This window comes from Babylonia areolata, chromosome 20 (genome assembly GCF_041734735.1).
Source record: "Babylonia areolata isolate BAREFJ2019XMU chromosome 20, ASM4173473v1, whole genome shotgun sequence".
NCBI classification, from domain to species: domain Eukaryota; kingdom Metazoa; phylum Mollusca; class Gastropoda; order Neogastropoda; family Buccinidae; genus Babylonia; species Babylonia areolata.
In genome coordinates this window covers 27,197,500-27,215,587 of record NC_134895.1, presented here as the reverse complement: position 1 = coordinate 27,215,587, position 18,088 = coordinate 27,197,500, and the positions used below count along the sequence as shown (strand labels likewise).

At 49.6% G+C, this 18,088-nt stretch overlaps 1 protein-coding gene across 2 annotated transcripts in view; it reads right to left on the bottom strand.

The window, feature by feature from the left end:
• The window catches only part of LOC143295359 (protein PET100 homolog, mitochondrial-like), a 30,396-nt gene extending 12,789 nt beyond the window's left edge, over positions 1–17,607 (bottom strand). Inside the window, exons 1-4 of one of the 2 annotated variants that reach the window (XR_013057006.1) lie at positions 17,479–17,607; positions 14,994–15,080; positions 13,657–13,689; positions 1,155–1,325 (exon numbers count right to left, since the gene is read on the bottom strand). Coding sequence is in view for 1 of the 2 variants with exons in the window: in XM_076607015.1 (XP_076463130.1) it covers positions 13,657–13,689; positions 14,994–15,080; positions 17,479–17,508 (150 nt within the window). In the remaining variant the exon portion in view is untranslated. The remainder of the gene's footprint in view (positions 1–1,154; positions 1,326–13,656; positions 13,690–14,993; positions 15,081–17,478) is intronic. The other variant, XM_076607015.1, reaches the window with a different exon arrangement.
• Between the last annotated feature and the right edge of the window lie 481 nt (positions 17,608–18,088).

Below are 18,088 nucleotides of genomic sequence, written 5' to 3'. Positions count from 1 at the left end.
CTGCTTTTGAATCGCTTGAGCAAATTGACCATGGATCAAAAATCTTAGTTTCGGATACCATTGAAATCAGTAGAAAATGCTCTTTACCGCTCATACAGTATCGCGTAGGGTCAGATTTCATTTTCGAACTGCGCGAGGCGTTGAAAGATAGCCGAAAAATTCCCGTAAATTTGCGCTCAGATCTAACTACCCTACTTCGCCCAAGGCTTGTAAAAAAACACACGAAAGTTCTCCTTGAACTTTCGCCTTTCACGGCTCCCAGTTTTTCGAACAGTAACCAATGAATAGAAAACAACGGATGCGATTTTTTCCACTATGTGGTTGAACTAACTGTGTCGCGCTCAGAAAGACGCCGGCCACCATTGAACAAGGATCGCTATTTCGCGTTACAGTACACTTCTTTTTCTTCCATCCGCGAACTCATTACGCATTGTATAAAGCAAACACAAAAAATTAAAAATATGGATGATAAATAATTATTTCAGTTGGATAGTTTTTCACAAAATGAAATCAACTTTGAGAAAATGCACTTCAAAATTAGTCAATTTTTTAGGCGTTCATAGGTTTCCCGGCATCAGCCATGGGGGCTGCCGCTACCTATTAACAGTGCCAAAAATAGCAAAAAGTTTGTTCAAGTTCCTCTGGTCTTCATGTTCCTAAAAAAAACAATAAGATGCAGTTAAAACAGAACAATGCCTTTGTGCCTCAGATGCTCAAAGTTTGTGAAACATTCCGGAGGTTTATTAATTCTATTTTATTTTTCAAAAGGAAATTTTCTTCCTAAAATTACGTTTAAGTAACATACTTACCGTGACCCACTAGTGCAGACTCCGGCAGGGGTCTGACATTCCTGTCCTGTGCAAACTACTATCCGCCTATGCGGAGAAAATGAAAGTAACTACAGCCAATGACCTCCAGGAAGTAGGTAACCTCTCCTTTGCCACCCTGACTAGCGCCATCTTTTGACGGCAATATGCCGTAACCAGCGCAGCATGCAGGGAGAACAGGAAGCAGCGAGGACGGGAGGGTGTTAAATTTGGGTCACGGTAAGTATGTTACTTATACGTAATTTTAGGAAGAAAATTTCCTTTCAATTACACATACTTAACCATGACCCACTAGTGCAGAATAGCGCAATAAGGTGGAGGGCTCACCTTTTCTGATGTCTGTGTGCTGCGATGGCCTGTTGTGCAACCACCACAGAAGCGATGCCTCTTGAGCCATCATCCCGCAAGCATGCGACGTCTCTCAGGTAGAAGTCGATGAAGGTGGCAGGGTTTTTCCAGTAGGCAGCATCCATGATGTCTGGCAGCCGTGTGAGTGGGCTAAGGCAAGAGAAGAGGACCATGCTCTGACTTCATGTGCTCTGGCTGAGGAGGCATCAAGTCTCAATCCTACGTCTGCATACACGCCTTTAATCGCATTGACTATCCATCGAGACAGGGACGTCTTGCTAATGTCACGCGGATGGTCCAGATTCCAGCTAATGAAGAGGCGTCGTTTGGACGATCGGAAGGGACACGACCTTTTAAGGTATATGCGCAGGGCCCTGACTGGGCAGAGGAATCTGTCCTCGTCGTCATGGGCCAGTATAGAGGAGAGCGGTTTGATGAAAAGAATGGGAGAGGGTGTACTGGGATTTTGATTTTTGGCAAGAAATTCAGGGAGGAATCTAAGCAAGATAGATCCGTCCGGCTCAAAGGCTATATCTTGTGTGATGCCACTGAGGGCATGAACCTCACTACAGCGCCTGCCTGAGGCGAGTGAGACAAGAGTGTCTTCATGGAGAGTAGCTTGAAAGGAGCTATAGCAAGGGGTTCGAAGGGGGCCTTGCAGAGGTATTGCAGGACCAGAAAAAGGTCCCAAGAAGGGGTCCGGAGGGATTTACGTGCATGACTGAGGGAAGCCCCTTAAACCAGTGCTCTGAGCAGGGGGTCATCTGAGAAAGAGGGCCCGCCCAGATGCCGAAGAGTGGAGCTGATTGCAGCGCGATGGATCCGTACTGCAGAGGCAGAGAGGCCTTTGGAGGAGGAGAGGAAGGCAAGAAAGTTGGCGAGATCCATATTGGATGGGTGTGTGGGATTGACTGAGTGGGTTGAGCACCAGGAGAGCCAGCGGTTCCAGTGTGCAGAGTAAACACCTTGAGTGCCTTTGCGATGTGAACTGCACACAAGGTCAGCTGTGTCATCGGAGGCGCCTAGTGCTGACAGAGATTCCCGCACAGTAGCCAGGTGTGAAGGTTGAGAACCTCTGGGTTTCCGTGGGGAATGCCCGAGCAGGGCTGGACTAGGGAGCATCTGCCGATGTGAAGGCGGAGTGGGGGAACGTGAGTGAGGTGGAGGTCGGGGAACCACGGCTGTGCTGGCCAGTGTGGTGCGATGAGAATCAAGGTGGCACTCTCCAGCCTTGCCTTTCTGAGGACTTTTCCCATGATGGGAAGTGGGGGGAAGGCGTACCTCGAAAGGTTGGACCAGCTGATCGATAGGGCGTCTATGGCCCAGGCCTGCGGGTCTGGGACTGGGGAGACGTATGTTGGGATGCGGAAGTTGAACCTTGTGGCGAAGAGATCCACCTGTGGTTTGTGCCAATGGTCCCAGATCGGCTGAAGAGTTGAGTGTGACAGGGTCCACTCCATTTGGAGCACGGTGTGGGATCTGCTGAGGTAATCTGCTAGAATGTTGAGCTTGCCTGGGACATGTCGTGCTGTCAGGTGGATGCTGTGCTCCTGGCACCAGAGGAGGAATGTCTCTGCGCGCAGGGACAGCTGGTGTGAGTGAGCTCCCCCCTGTTTGTTCAGATAACATGCTACCGTCGTGTTGTCCGTGCATAGCATGATCGACCTGTGCAATACGTGAGGGAGGAAGTGCTGGAGGGCAAGGAAGACCGCCTCCAGCTCCAGTCTGTTGATGTGCCACGACTGCTGTTGTGGGTTCCAAGTCCCCGAGGCTGTGTGGTTGTCCATGTGGGCACCCCAGCCCATGTTGGAGGCATCTGTGTACAATTCTGCATCCGGTGCTGGGTTCGAGATTGGAACCCCAGCCTTGAGCCATTGCATGTCCATCCATCATTGGGTCGACTGTGAGAACCATGTGCCCAGAGGTATACGGGTGTCCCATGCCTGTGAAGACTGGGACCACCTGTCCTGGAAGTGGCGCTGAAATGGGCATTTGTGTAGTCTCCCTAGTGGAACTAGTGCAGCGAGGGACTCCATGAAGCCTAGCAGAGAGGCAAGTTCCCTGGCAGATGCTGAGGTTGCCTGTGATAGCTGAGACAGGAGACTGTGTAGCCTGTGGAGGCGGGGCATGGCCGGACGTATGGTCATTGATACTGAGTCGATCGCCATACACAGGAATTCGAACTGCTGAGAGGGCTCCAGTTCCAATTTTTCTGCATTCATGAGAAAGCCCAGCGATTGGCATTGGTTCCTGACAAGGTTCAGGTGGTGCTGGCAGAGGGCCCTGCTCTTGGCAAGGATCAACCAGTCGTCTACATAGACCCTTAGGCGTATGCCCTTGCTCCTGAGAGCTAGGCATAGTTCCCTGACCACCCTGGTGAAGACCCAGGGGGCTGGCGCAAGGCCAAATGGAAGTGCTCTGAATTGGAAGGACTTGCTGTCCCATGAGAAGCGTAGCCATTTGCGGTCCCTGGGGTGAACCAAGATATGGAAATATGCGTCTGTGAGATCTATGGAGACTGCCCAGTCGCCTTGCCTGATGGAGTCCCTGATTGATGCGGGTGTATCCATGCTGAATGGTTTGTACTGGAGGTACTCGTTTAGAAGGGAAAGCTCTAGGACCGGCCGCCATCTGCCGGAGGCTTTGGGGACAATGAAGATGCGGCCGAAGAAGTCTGGTGACAGAGGAGGGGCTTCTTCTATGGCTTCCTTGTGGAGGAGAGAAATGATTTCGTCCCGCAGGGCTGAGCGGGCTGAGTCGCCCTGTGAGGGGGGGGGAAGGGAGGAGGAGAGAGGGTGAGAGGTGCCTTGGAGGAGAGCCAAGGAAGGCGGAACCCCGACCCTATCACCCGGAGGACCCACTCGCATGCTGGGAGGGACAGCCACGCTGGCATGTGCCTGGAAAGGCTGCCTGCTGGCTGCTGGTGCGCGAGTGGGGGGTGAAGGGCGGGGGTGAGTCATTGGGGGTGGGCTGGTCTGGAGTTGGCTGTCGGCCTGTGTGGAGGCCAAGCTGCATACTGCTGACACCTGTACGCCCTGGGCTGCCCCCTGGGTTGGCCCCTGGCGTTAGAGAGGGATGGCTGATGTGAACGTGGCCTGAAGGTGGCCGCACTGCTTCGCCTGAAGGAATATGGTTGCTGTCGCTGAGCGTGCCACGATTGTGCCGAAGTGCGGAGAGGGCCGGCGCCAAGAGCAAGGTCCCTACGCAAGTCTGCGTGCCGTTTTATGGCCGTCGTGGGAAATCCCTGACCAAAGAGGGAACCGTTGGTGGGGGTAAGCGCTCTGAGGGAAGCGTGTTCTGGTGGAGAGCGCATGTGGACTGGTCAAGCACAGCATCCCTCCTGGCCAAAATTATATTCATGTAGGCCTGTGCTTGTATGCCCGCAGAACGCACGAGAAGCTGGCTGATCTGCTGGACGAACGGTGAGAAAACTGTAACATCAAGGCCTGCTGGTTGTTCAGTGGGGGCTTCCATGAGGGCCGCAGCAAGGCCCGCAAGGAAGCTTTCCATGGCAGAGGTCGATTCTAAAGAAGATCTGAGTGTTTCCTCCAGGTCCATGATGAATTTGTCATGTACTGTAACTCTGTGACTGTCACGCAAGTTTTGCGGGAGAAGTATGAGGTCCTAATGAGAAAGCAGAAGTGGTTTTTGAGGGATAGGGCCCGGGGGTTTTGGAGTGGATCAGGGCATAGTTTTCAGGAATTTCCCCCGGCCCATTGCCGCTGGGAAGTTTGGAAGTGAGTCAGGGGGGACATCGGTGATGGGTTGGCCCCTGATGCGTGCCAATGTGTTCTGCAGTGCCTCAACTACCATGGTTGACTGAGTAAGAGCATACTGGAGGGGCATGGGAGGATATCTGGATGCCCATAATCTCCATAGCACCACATGTTATAGGGCTAGTCCGGTGCGCGAATGGTCTGTACCCTATGCAGGAGAGTAGGAAGCAAGGAGGGCAAGGTGCTTCTTGAAAGGAAACCAGCTGATGATCTTCCCCAGGTGGTTCCTCTGTATCAGTGTCCCCTTCAGAGAATGTCTCTCCAATGGCATAGGGTGATGCTCAGGCTGTTGTGTGGGCACGTGACCAGGCTGCTGGGAGGTGGACATGGAGGGTGGAAGCAGATTTGCTGCAGCAGAAGAGTGAGCAGTGGTAGATGGTGTGTACCAGAAAGCAGAGTGGTGCATAATTGATGCAGCAAGCTAGCAATGAGTTGCTGGTTGTTTGGGTTGAGCAGATTGCTGATCGCCTTTAGTGAGTGGGGAACAGGGAGCTACCGCTGTATGGGCAGAGCTTGTAGGGGCCGAGCCACCACCTGCACTGAAGGCGAAGGGTGGTGTCGGAGCAAGGGAAGGTAACTGCGTCGGTGTCCGGAAAGGGCGCCGGAGCAGAGTTGCCTCCTTGGATCGGCTGCTTGAGACAAGGGGGAGGACGCACACGTATGGGCGAGCAGATCCCCTAACGGTCCACCTTCCTCCCTGCACAGGGGGAGGGCATCCCTAAGCGCCTCGGTCCCTATAGGACCCGAGACGGAAGAGGGCATGCCGCATGGGGGGCGAGTGAGCTGATGTCCACGGCCGCCGCCACGGGACACATCGCTTATAGGGCCCTGTCTAGCAGGCGGATCCAAGCCAGTGTGTGTTGATTTCCCAAAGGGGATTGGGGCACATTCCATTGTTGATATAGTGGAGTTGGCAAAAGAGATAGAGGAGATCGACTCGGGCACTGCCGACTGGCAGGACCGCGAAAACGCGGATCGCGTCGAGCTCCGTTCGCGGGATCGAAAAAGAAATATTGTCCAATGCACCACTGGCCTTAGTATGTGGGTAACAAACCCCTAGAAATCAGCGGAGGAGACGTCGGAGGCAGTGGGGCCTGGAGTCAACTGGAGGTAGAGGAGGAAGTGGAGGCTGCAGGCCGGTGTTGTTGTTTACCGGGCCCCAAAGTAGAGGGCCCGGAGTGTCCACCAAATCGATTGCGATCACGCCTTAATTTTAGCCCGATCGCCCAATCGAGCTACATAATCATGCGACCTGTTGGAAGGCATAATTAGACAAACAACAAGGACGCCAAGGGGTCGACAGACAGAAAGAAATACGAAAAAACTTAGCCGAATGCGGAGCACAGGAACAGGTGTCGAAGATGACTGCCTGAAAAAGAGGGCGCTAGCTATGGGGACAAAGGGGAGGTTACCTACTTCCGGAGGTTATTCGCCGTAGTTGCTCTCTTTTTCTCCGCATAGGCGGATAGTAGTTTGCACAGGGACAGGAATGTCAGACCCCTGCCGGAGTCTGCACTAGTTGGTCATGGTTAAGTATGTGATTTAGAATCGATTGCGATTGCGCCTTAATTTAGAGCCGATTGCCCAATCAAGCTATATAATTATGTGACCTGGTTGAAGACTTAATTTGACAAAAACACGAACGCCAAGAATAGACAGAAAATACGAAAAAAACCTTAGCCATATGAAGAGCACAGGAGCAGGAGTCAAGATGGCTGCCGAAAAGAGGGCGCTAGTCATGGGCAAAGGGGAGGTTACCTACTTCCGGTAGGTATATCGGCTGTCGCTACTTTCGTTTTCTCCACATAGGCGGATAGTAGTTTGCACAGGGCAGGAAGGTCAGACCCCTGCCGGAGTCCTGCACTAGCAGATCAAGTGTTAAGTATGTGTATATTAAATAGATTTTTCCAGGCTTACTAGACATTTCATCAAATTTCAAGACACCCAACTAACAGTAAAGAAGGAGTTTGTATTATACTCCCTGTTTGGTGTTACATAACCTTACCTTTGGTCAAACTGATGCAAACAGGCCTTTCTTTTGCTCTGCTTCCCAAAATTTTGCGTGGCTAACAGTGAAAAGAAGCATGCTGCCCGGTGGGCCTACCAAATCAAACGCCCTAAAAGCTAAAGCGTAACTTTTCCGGGCCATCGAAAAAATGCCCCGTGAGAACCGGGGTTGGAGACGCAGGAAAGGGGCCGGGCTTTCAGTTTGACAGGGAAGTATAGTAACACCAAACTGGGAAATACAAACCCTCCCTTTGGCTCATATACGTACCATGAAATTTAAACAAATTTTAAAGAAAATTTAGGGGGGCAACGCCTACGGGTTCGTATGGGGAGCCTTGTAACAAAGGGGGCAGTGTTACCGAAACAAAGGAAATCCCCTTTGGGAACCATCAGCCCTGGTATACGTTTTTTTCCAGGATTGATAAAGGGGATTCTCAGACCGCCAAAGGCTCCCCCAAGACATGCTGCTGGCACGGGCTGGAAACAGCCGAAATCTAGTCCCCCCACTTCGTTGCCCGGGATGAAGACCCGATTCCCTGTTCATAAGTAGGCCTTTCGAATGACTGGAAACCCAGCGGAAAGTGCCTGCGCATTCTTCTTTAAATTTTCATTGGGGAGATGAGAGACGCCTCTAAAGAACCCAAGCGAGACCTACCCAATATCGAGACACCGAAAAGGGCAGAGATCCTTCCTCACACTTGGCAAGAATTCAAAAAAGGCTGCCCTCAAGAGGAGGGAAGGGGCCCCGGTCTTGTTCTTAGCCCAAAAACCCGGAAGGAAACGAAAATGTGGAAACCCCTCGTGGGAAGGGCCCGACTTGTGGCAATTTCCCAAAACCATGAATCTGCTTCTTTCACGGCCAGTGGCCAGCCAGAAGGAAAGCCTTAGGGGGAGCAAGTCGAAAGGAATAGTCCCCAATGGCTCAAAAGGGTGTTTTCAAGAAATCCACACCCGGAAAAAGGGCCAAGGGGGATTCTTCTGGGTTTCTAGCTTCCTTCAAGGGGGCCCCCAGCCATTTCCGAAGAAAATCCCTTCAAAGGGAGGACCCCTAGCTGTTTTTATTGAGGGACAAAGGGAGCCCTTTCCCTCGCACAGAACAGCAAAGGGTGAAACCGAGAACATGACCCCAAAGTTTGGGCCCCTGCATGCTTGTAGGTTAGTTGGGGGGAACCCGAGCTGTACCCCACTGCAAAACCCTTTCCTTTTCCCCGAAAGCATACAAAACTTGTCCCCCCCTCCTTTCTCTGGGACTATGGAGAGGTCGAGGAGGGACCCCCCCGGTCAGTCGCTGACACAGGCCACCGAGGGGGCGAAGACTTCAATGGTGATGCGACAGTTTGACCGACACACCAAGCGGCAGGGGGGCTTGAGGGTTGAATAGGGGTGCCCAGCGAGGCGCCCACAATGAATTTGGGTTTTATTCCGGGTGGGAAAAGTTCAGGACTGAAGGTCCGGAAACCAGGCTGGGCTTTGGGCCCTTTTGCGCAAGAGGGTCACCTTTCGGGTTTTCCAATCTGTCTTTTTTCCATATCACCTTGGCAGAATTGGAAAGGAGGAAAGCGGAGGCAATCAAAATGCCCATCAGGAAGACATCCACTGCCCACGCTCTGGGCGGGGCCGGAGAGACATAATGGGAAATCCTTGGTTAAATTTGTGACAAAAATCCATCATCGGCTGAAACCCCCGTTTTCCCCCACCCCCTGAAGGGGGCCTTTTCTAGGTCCAATCTGTGCGGATTACACCTTTGGCCTCTGAGAGCACTGCCAGAGTTGGCCTTTTCCCGCTAATGCTCACTGAAGTGCAAGCCCTTGCTTGGGGCCCAACGAGGGAAATCTCCCCAGGGAGAGGGGCGCCAGTGGCCCCCCCCCCCCTTTGGTTTACATAACATCGACCCTCTTTCCTTTCGCGGGGGTCTTGCCATGGGCCCCCCCAGAAATGCGGGGCCCGCAAACTGCCCCTTTTCCCAAACATGATGTGGGTGGTTCCCCCGGGACCAATCCCTGCTGCTTGGGGGTGATCCTTGGCTCCCCACCCAGGGGGGAGGCGTTTTGAATATGCCACCGAAAAAGTGGGCTATGGGCAAAACCCCGTGTCCGAAGAGGGTGATTAAAACCTGTGCCCTCAGGAACCCCCCGCCCAAAAAAACGGGTACCCCTGGCGGTCTTGGACCAGCGTACCCATCCCTCTGGGCAGGGCCTTTAGAAAAACCGCCCAGGGGAAGAAGGGGCCATGGACTCCCATCTTCCCGGGGAAAAAGGTTCCGCGCTGTTCTTGGGAAACCCAAGTGGCGAAGGTGCCAGACCCCCCCATCGGCGCGGAGAACTATATGGGCCGCGGGGCGAAAACTCACCCCAAGAATCGAAGGGGAAAATTTTGGGGACACCATTTTTCCCGGTCAGGGAAGCCCGTTTTGGGGCAAAAGGGGCTAGAAGTCTGGCCGTATACTCGGACAGGGGCCCCGACTGGCCGGGTAACCCTCCCATACAACAAGAAAATATCCGATGGACATGGGCACCAATTCCCGCACCACCTTTGGAAACAGGAAAGGGGGAAGGGCAACCAAATGGGAGGGGCCGGAAGGAACACCTTTCCCTCCAACAACCTCAGGTACCGCGGAGCCAAGATGAGAAAAAAATAAGCATCTTTTAGATCAATAAGGGAGCCCAAACGCCTTTGGGTGGTCCCCCCGAATCTGTGCCTGTTTGGGCCATCTTGAAAAATTTGTTTTTTGGGGAGGAATTTGAGAGGGGGGCAAATCCAAAACTGGGCTCCACACCTTTGAATCACAAACAAACCACCGGAAAAACCGGGGGCCCCCGGGCCCCAAAATTAATTTCGCCCCAGAGGTTTTGTGCGATACTCTTTTCTAAGACGCTCTCCTGCTCCATTTTACGGCACTAAGGGGGGAGGGATCTTAAGGGGGCGGTCCTCCGCCCAAGCAGCAGTACCCCCGACTCTACACCGATACAATCCCTCGTTGAACCCAGAGCAGCCCCCTGATTGCATGCCCCGGGCAAGTTTCCTACTTGGGGGGGCTAATGAATGCGGTGCTGAATCGGGGCCCCGTCATGGGGGCTACCTTCTGCCTTAACCTGGCCGTCGGGGTTGGGCGGACAAGGGGGTTTATTCCCTGCCCCCCGATTCCCGCCACCCGCTTTGACTTTGGGGTTTGGGGGGTTTGAGGGGGCCCCGGGCCGGGCCTCTTCAAGGCTAGAAACCCCGGGGGCCTCTGGAGGGTGGGCCAAATGAGGGCCCCCTCCCGTTTTTTCTCTGCCCTGGGCTGACAAAAGGGGCCCAAATCCAAAGAGGAGTGCTGCTGTCTGGGATGGGCTGCAGGGGAGCCCTCTCCTCCACAAATTTAGAAGGGAGAGAATGGGCATCACGCCCGCTACCAGTACTAAGGGGAAGCTGGGACGTTCGCAGCTGCCATGAGACCAAAACAAAACCCAAGCCAAAAATTTTTAACCTTGGTAAGTAAGAGGCCGGGGGGGACAGGGAAGAGACCCCCTAACCTGGTTAACCGGACGTTTCCCCAGTCACTGCCCCCTTGGGGGAAAAGCGTCGAAAAAGGTTAAAAGTGGAAACCCGAGGGGCAGCGCGGGGCCAAATTTTTCCCACCTGCTAAAAATTTTAAAGATAGGTAGCGAAATGGGAAGGGGGCGCTGTGAACCAACTCATTCCTGCGCAGAGGGCTCTCTTTCCCGTAGGCAGGTGCCCGTTACCCGGACACCACCCCTCCTTTTGGGGATTTTTTAAGGGAAATTTCTCGGAAAAAAGCACCCGGGGGAGGAGGACTCCCGCCGGAGGAGGCATGACACACCCCTGACATGCAGGGTGGGTTAAACCCCTTTCCCGCAAAACCCTTTCGGCCCTGATCGCCTTTTGTTTTGGGGTTAGAGTCACATGGGGTAAGGAGGGCAGGGAAAAAAAGACCTGAGGGCGTTCCAAAGGACCCATTGGGGGGTCTTCGAGCTTGGGAAAGCCGAGTTTTTGGGTTCGGCTGGTCCCAGGGAGGGGGGGGTCAAACTGCCCCCCCCGGGGTGGGGGAAGTGCTCCCTCCGCTTGTTCCCTCACCAAGAAGGGGGTCCCACCTTTTTTTTTCCAGTCCACCCGCGGTCCTCCCAAGTGGATTAAAACCCACTGGGGGTCCTTGGCATGGTCGCCCAGGGGACGGGGCATCCCCACCCCGGCCATGGGGCCCCCTGTTAGTCCTTTCCCTGAACGGGGGGGGACGGTGGCCGAGTCCAAACCCTGCTTGGGATGGGGGGTGCCCACCTTCTCAAGAGGGCGTCCCCCGATGCAAAGGGCCCACAAATGCTGTGGGGGACAACAACCCCCCCACTCCCTGTAGGACCGAGGGGGGGGTATGGGAACCGAGGGTCCCCTGGGGCCCACAGGGCCCTCAGCACCGTCGGGACCCCTGGGGCCATCCGGGGCCCTAGGGCACCTTGGGGGGTTACAGGGCCCCATTTGTGGACTATGGCATAGGGCAAGGAGCTCGACCTACCGACAAGAATCCGTCGGCGCCCTGGGGGCACCTGTGGTTTTCAGAGGCCCGATTTGTGGGCTAGGGCAATATTGGTCAAGGGGCTCGACCTACCACAAGGTCGTCCCACTTGTCGGGGGTGTGTGGTTTACCCGTGAAGGCTGGGTTTGGGGCCAGTGGGAGGGGCAAGGGGGGCCCTTTCCCCGCAACCCACTGCACCATAGGTGGCCCCCCCACGGGTAAATGGGGGAAACCCCCCCCCGTGGGCGCCAGCCTACTGTGACCAACCCCCGGGTCACTGGGGGCCTTTACCTCCATGAAAGGGGAAAAACCCGGCCCAATTGATAGGGCGGAACTTGGGGGATCATCCCCCCCCAAGACGGGGGCACGCCCGGGCCACCGACATGCGTGGCCTCCCCCAGCAGGGGGGACCGGCCCAAAAGCGGGAAGACCCAGAGCAGTTGCCACCCCCCGAATCCCCTCCATGGGGGACGGGGGGGGCTTGGCCGGGTGGCAAAGTAAGGGGTCCCCCGGAAACCAAATTTTTCTTTTCCCCCCCAAAAAGGGGGTTGGGGGGGGGTCGACAAGAAGGGAGGAGGGGGAACAACAAGGGCCCGGGGCCGCCCATGGGACCCGGTAAGGCCGGGGGCCGCCTCCCTGGGATTTTTACCTACTGCGATCCCCCACCCCAAGGGGGGACTTCAACTCCCCCCCTTTTCCCCCGCCTCGCGCGGGCACCTCGGGGGGCACGCCGTACCCTTCCCCCCCCCCCCCTTTTTTGACCTTTTACGGTATAAAGGCGCCCCTTATCACGTCTAAAGACCATAGCCGCGTCCATATCAAAAATCTAGCCCGGGGCCTGGGGGAGTCCTGCCTCTCGTCCCGCAAACATACCCCCTTCATGGTATGCACAGGGCATGAACCCCGCTTTGGGACCCAACCCAAAATCCGACCCCCAACAGAGAAAGGAAACACAGGATCGACATAGAGGGTAGAGAAAAACGAACGAATCGAGGGTGCCGAGTCGAATCGAGTACACAGAATGTAAGAATACAATACAGACAAGCCGCATGCAGCAAAATAAGGCCAAATGAATATGCTTAATAGCCCAAAAAAAGCGTAAGACGAGACAGAGCGTAAACCTGACAAGATGGCATGGAGAGCCTTGGGCAAAGGAATGATTCAGTGCTTATAGCTTTTAGAGGCGTTTGATTGGCTGAGAGCGGACCGGGCCAGCACTGCTCGTCTTTCCACTGTTAGCCGCGCAAAATTTGGACAAGCAGAGCAAACCGATAGGCCTAGTTTGCATCAGTTTGACATGGTACAGTATATGACACCAAACAATAATTTTCTAGAATCAGTTAAAAATACTTCAATCCGATGGTCATTGAAAACACAGTCTTACTGTCTTGTAACAACTTTGTCATACCACCAAATAAAAGTAAAAACAAAACTCACATACAATGACAGGAGACAGCTTCCAGTTGACAAATTCATGCAAATCCCGGATAAGTCTTCATGTGTCTTTCTGCTTTGTTTTCATATAAAATGCTGTGGGTTGTTATTGCTTTCTAACCTTAACATATGAAGAAAAATAATAATGTTGGCCTGGAATGCAAAATTTGCTTGTGTAAACCAGTAAACCGGCGCTAGCCAGGGGGACAAAGGGGACGTTACCTACTTCCGGGAGGTTATCAGCCGTAGTTCTCTCATTTTCTCCGCATAGGCGGATAGTAGTTTGCACAGGACAGGAATGTCAGACCCCTGCCGGAGTCTGCACTAGTTGGGTCACGGTTAAGTATGTGTAATTAAACCTGGTTTTGGTGATCCATCCTTATGGAAGTTGGCTCCACTGCAGTATAACTGATGTGCTCGTGTCTGCCAGATTTTAAATAGTCAACAATATCACAACATACAAAATATTAAGTACTACTTACACATTTAAATGTGTACATATGTGTTCGCATGTTTGAGTGCCTGTATTCATGCATGTGACTGTATGATCATTTGTAAGTGTGTGTTAAAACAATCTTTCAAACCAATGAAATTGGTTAAGGTACCAAAGTCAAAGTGTCACAAAGAATGATCAATCATCTCTACTGCCAGAAAGAAATATATGTGATGTTTGTGTTTCTTGCACATAAGCTTGTCACTTTTGAAGAATAGACAAGAACAAAGGATGCTTGTAAATATAATGACAATGCATACTCACAGCATTTTTTTCTTGTGGAGGGAACAGCTGATTCTGGGGAAGACAGAAATATATAAAAGAACAACTTACAATCATTTTTAACTTTAGTGTGTCATTTAGACTTAGTCTGTCTTGTCGTTCATATTTTCTTTTGCCTCCCCCTTTCATTGTATTAAAGCTGGATTTTTTTCCAGATCAAATATTTCCTTTCAGTTTTAACAATATCTTCTCACTTTTACCCACGAAGTTAAGTGGACTGAAAGACTCTAAGGCGGACCTGAGTGAAAGCCAGAGATACTGTAACGCAGTCCACAATGGAACAGAATATATTAGTTATCGTGTTATACTGCATTTCCAAAGTGAGGAAACATCATAATAATTAATATTTCTTTCCTGAGCAAAAATAAAACAAAAAGCTCTCTCTCTCTCTCTCTCTCTCTATATATATATATATATATTTTTTTTTTTTTTTTTTTTTTTTTTTTTTTTAATGTAAAAGATGACAGATAAATATGATTTTATCTTATGAAATAATTCCAGAATAACACTGACAGACTCCTTTGCAGTGTTTTTAAATCTGACAATGTTTCTCTTCTCTTTCAATCTCTCCACTAGCTGTGTGTTTCCAATAAAACAGATTACAAAGTTCTGTAAAAGTTATCCACTCTTTTCCTGCTGTCAGTGGCTCTGGATTGGAATATCTTTCTGAACTCCACCATATATAGATACCTCTGTTTTTTTCTGGCAGTGAGCTATAAGTATTCATTATCACTGTTATCAAATAATGAACTACAGGACGTACAAGCACATTTTCTATACTGATCAACAGTCACATGCATAGGTTCCATGTGTTGCAAGCACTTAATACATGTAAAACAAAAGACCCCGGGGCAACAAGAGAGTTGTCTGTGGAAAATTTTGTAGTAAAACCCTTTTTCATACATGTGTATGTGTGTGTGTGTGTGTGACTGAAGCTCAAATAAATGACACAGGAAACAAATGACCACCACCCACAGGCAGTGCTCAATTGGCTGTTCCCAGGTAGCAGCCCACTGTGCATATGAATGTAAAGCGCTTAGATCTTTGTCTCTGACTGAAGAGAAGCACTATATAAATATCTATACAATCAATCAAGATCACAGTGTGACACCAAATCTTAAAAAATAATAACAGAATTTCAAGTGTAACACCAACACACAGACACAACCCCCCCCCCCCCCCCCCCACCCTCCCTTCCCCCTCTCCGTCCCCCCCACACACAGTAACACAAAAATAACAACTGTGGACAGACATCAAACACACACACACGCATGTACAATTCAAACACATGTTTTTTCATTAAAAAATACAAAGCCTACCCTTTTCTCCATCATCCAGTCTTCAAAGAATGAAGGCTGGTTAAAGTAGTAGAACATGGCCACAGGAAATGTCATGTAGACTCCCATCTACATACAGAGACAGAAATTACATTTGATCAAGATCAGTCCACTGCTCTGTGCCAACAGGCTCAAAACACTTAATATATTCAGAAGAAGAAAAACACAAGAAAATACAAATTTACCCAAAATAACAACACAACCTTACTAAATTACTTTTCTTATTTCGTCTATCCAATAGCTCATGTCAAATGCATCTTCCATTGTAAGCTATTTGCTTTTTAGACATTGTCGTTCTTCTGTTCATGTGTTTTGGGGTTTTTTTTATAAATGAGGTTTTGTTCATACCTTTCTTTTCCAACGAGAACAGTACATCACTACTGTACTGTACAGTACTCGTACTACAAACAGAATCTGTGTGTGTGTGTGTGTGTGTGTGTGTGTGTGTGAGTGTGAGTGTGTGTGTGTGCATTTGTGCATATTATGCTTGCTTCATATCTTCAGGAATAACCAGTTTCACATGACATATTCCACAAAGTCATAACAGAATATCATTATCTAATTTCTTACTTCTTGGAACCTTTCAGGACACAACAAAGGAGATTTATTTTAGTCTCTTCACCTATCTATTGATAGATGAGTTTTAACCCCTAGGCTGCCTACATGATGAGATAACTCGTCATGGCAAGGTATGTATGCTTCGCTGCCACAATGACGAGATAACTCGTCACCGAAATATTCTGACTTTTCTCTGGTTTGCATTCACTTCGCTGACAAAAATAGTGGTAGCTTTAGCCTGGGGAATCTCTCTAGATTCTATTCATAGCTAGAAACCCCATCTACGTCATGAAGCAGTCCTTTATTTGAACGTTTTGGTTGGGTCACTGTCCCAGTGTTTGCCTGACTTCTCTCCTCGCTCATTCAACAAAATGTTGGACTGACGCCGTGCTCAAGACATGCGATCGTGACAGACTAAATCAACCAAGATTTCTTTCTTCAGCTGATGCTCAGAAAGAATTGAAGTGTAAATTCGAAGGAGAAGACAGTGATGAACATTTATAGGACGATTTGATAGAAAATAAAGGGAGCAATCAAAAGAGTGGCCAAGATGCGACTGTCAGTGAGTGATGCCGGCTGTACAGATGTTAGCAGATGACAGAACATGACCAAATTAGTAGCAGGACACAGTTTGAGTGATATTCTTGGCACTCAGCCAACGCGGTCTGATGAGAACTGGATCAAGTGAAAGAGGAGGTGGGGGGGGGGGGGGGGGGGGGTGTTGGAGACTGAGGGGGCGTGGCCTCACATCCATCTTATCACTTGGAGAAGTCACAATGCATTGTGTATCTATCTCTTAGAAAATATATATATTGTGTTTGTTCTAATATGATTTTGTGTTAGCAGATATCCATTTGTCCAGAAAATATATTTTAGTGCAAATTACCTGACTAATGTTTGTAATGAACAAGCTGAAAATGTGACAAAAAACAAAACACTGATTTCAAAACAACAGCATGTCACTAAAAATACATAAAATGGGAAAACAGCATGTGTTTTGTATTCTTTATTCATTTACCTTTCAGAAAATATATACTTTTATGGGTCTTTCTCCAATAACAAAGAGCACAGAATTTTTGGAAAATTTATACCCGTTTTTGGGGAAAAAACCCTGGCAAATAGATTTCATTTAAATCTTATTTTCCTGGCAGCGAAAGGGTTAATCCTATTGTTTTTCTCCACTGTTCTTAGTGTTATCCAATGGGACCAACAGTAACATTTCATGATATGGTTAGGAACATTACTTTATGAATACTGACATTAATATATCTTACAATTTATATCTTAAGACAAGTCTGACAACATATAAACATGTCACACTGCTCTGTAACAAATGCTTTAGCCTTCCAACCAGCAAATGTTTTAAAGTACTTTATATGTCGCTTCTGCCTTCCTGAATTGTGTTTCACTGCTAAAGTTGCTTATCTGCCAATACAGTGTCCGTGAGGGTCTGGGTATCCGTCTCACCCTTTCTTGCAAGTTTGACTGGAAAATCAAACTGAGTGCCTAGTCATTTTGATAAGACGATAAACAAGGGTCCATCCCTTGGGCAGCACACGCTTGACGCACTGGCAACGGACATGTGGGTAAAGAAATCCATCCACTGATAGACCACAGAAACAAAAAGTAAAACACATGCATGCACTCTATGCCTGACTAAGCGCGTTGGGTTATGCTGCTGGTCAGGTTTCTGCTCATCAGATGTGGTATGGTGTAATATGTAGATTTGTCCGAACGCAGTGACGCCTCCTTGACGAACTGAAGCTGAAGCTGTTTCACTGCACATGACATTCATTCGTGTTTTATTAATATTATGCAAAAAAAAAAAAACAAGTTACAAAGAAACAATAAGGTGCGTATCTTTTGCGACTAGTCTGAATCTGTATATATAAAAGGTGAAAAATTTAACCTTGAAAACTTCAAGCTTCCATCCTCCCATTTTGCAGTGGAATCAAGGTTCTCAGTTTTGGAGGAAAATCTTCGAAATCTTTACTCCCCACAAGCTTGCCTGCTGGAAAACAGGAAGTTGCTCTGCAGTGAATAACGTGGGGAGAATATAGATTATATACACTGAAGTTGTGGACATTATGGGGTTTTATTTACACAGCGAGAGTGCATGCAACATTCGTGTGAAACTGAAATAAAAAGAAGCAACAATAAAACAAAACAAAAAACACAACAAACAACAACAAAATCACACACACACTATGTATGTATGTGTGTGTGTGTGTGTAACAAAGTTGAAAACCAACACCTATTTTGTTAAAAAATAAAATAAAATCTGAATTTTCGCCACCACCCGGCAGCTTGATCACAGACTACACTTAACAGGTGACGTAATGCTATTTTTTTACGTCATCTTTCTTACCTCTTCTACTATAACTACTTCTTACACGACTACTTCATGTTCTAAATATTCCTTCGTCTATGTACACATCGCTCTTTTTCACTCTCTCTCTTATCTCAGTTTCAGTTTCAGTTCCAGTTGCTCAAGGAGGCGTCACTGCGTTCGGACAAAC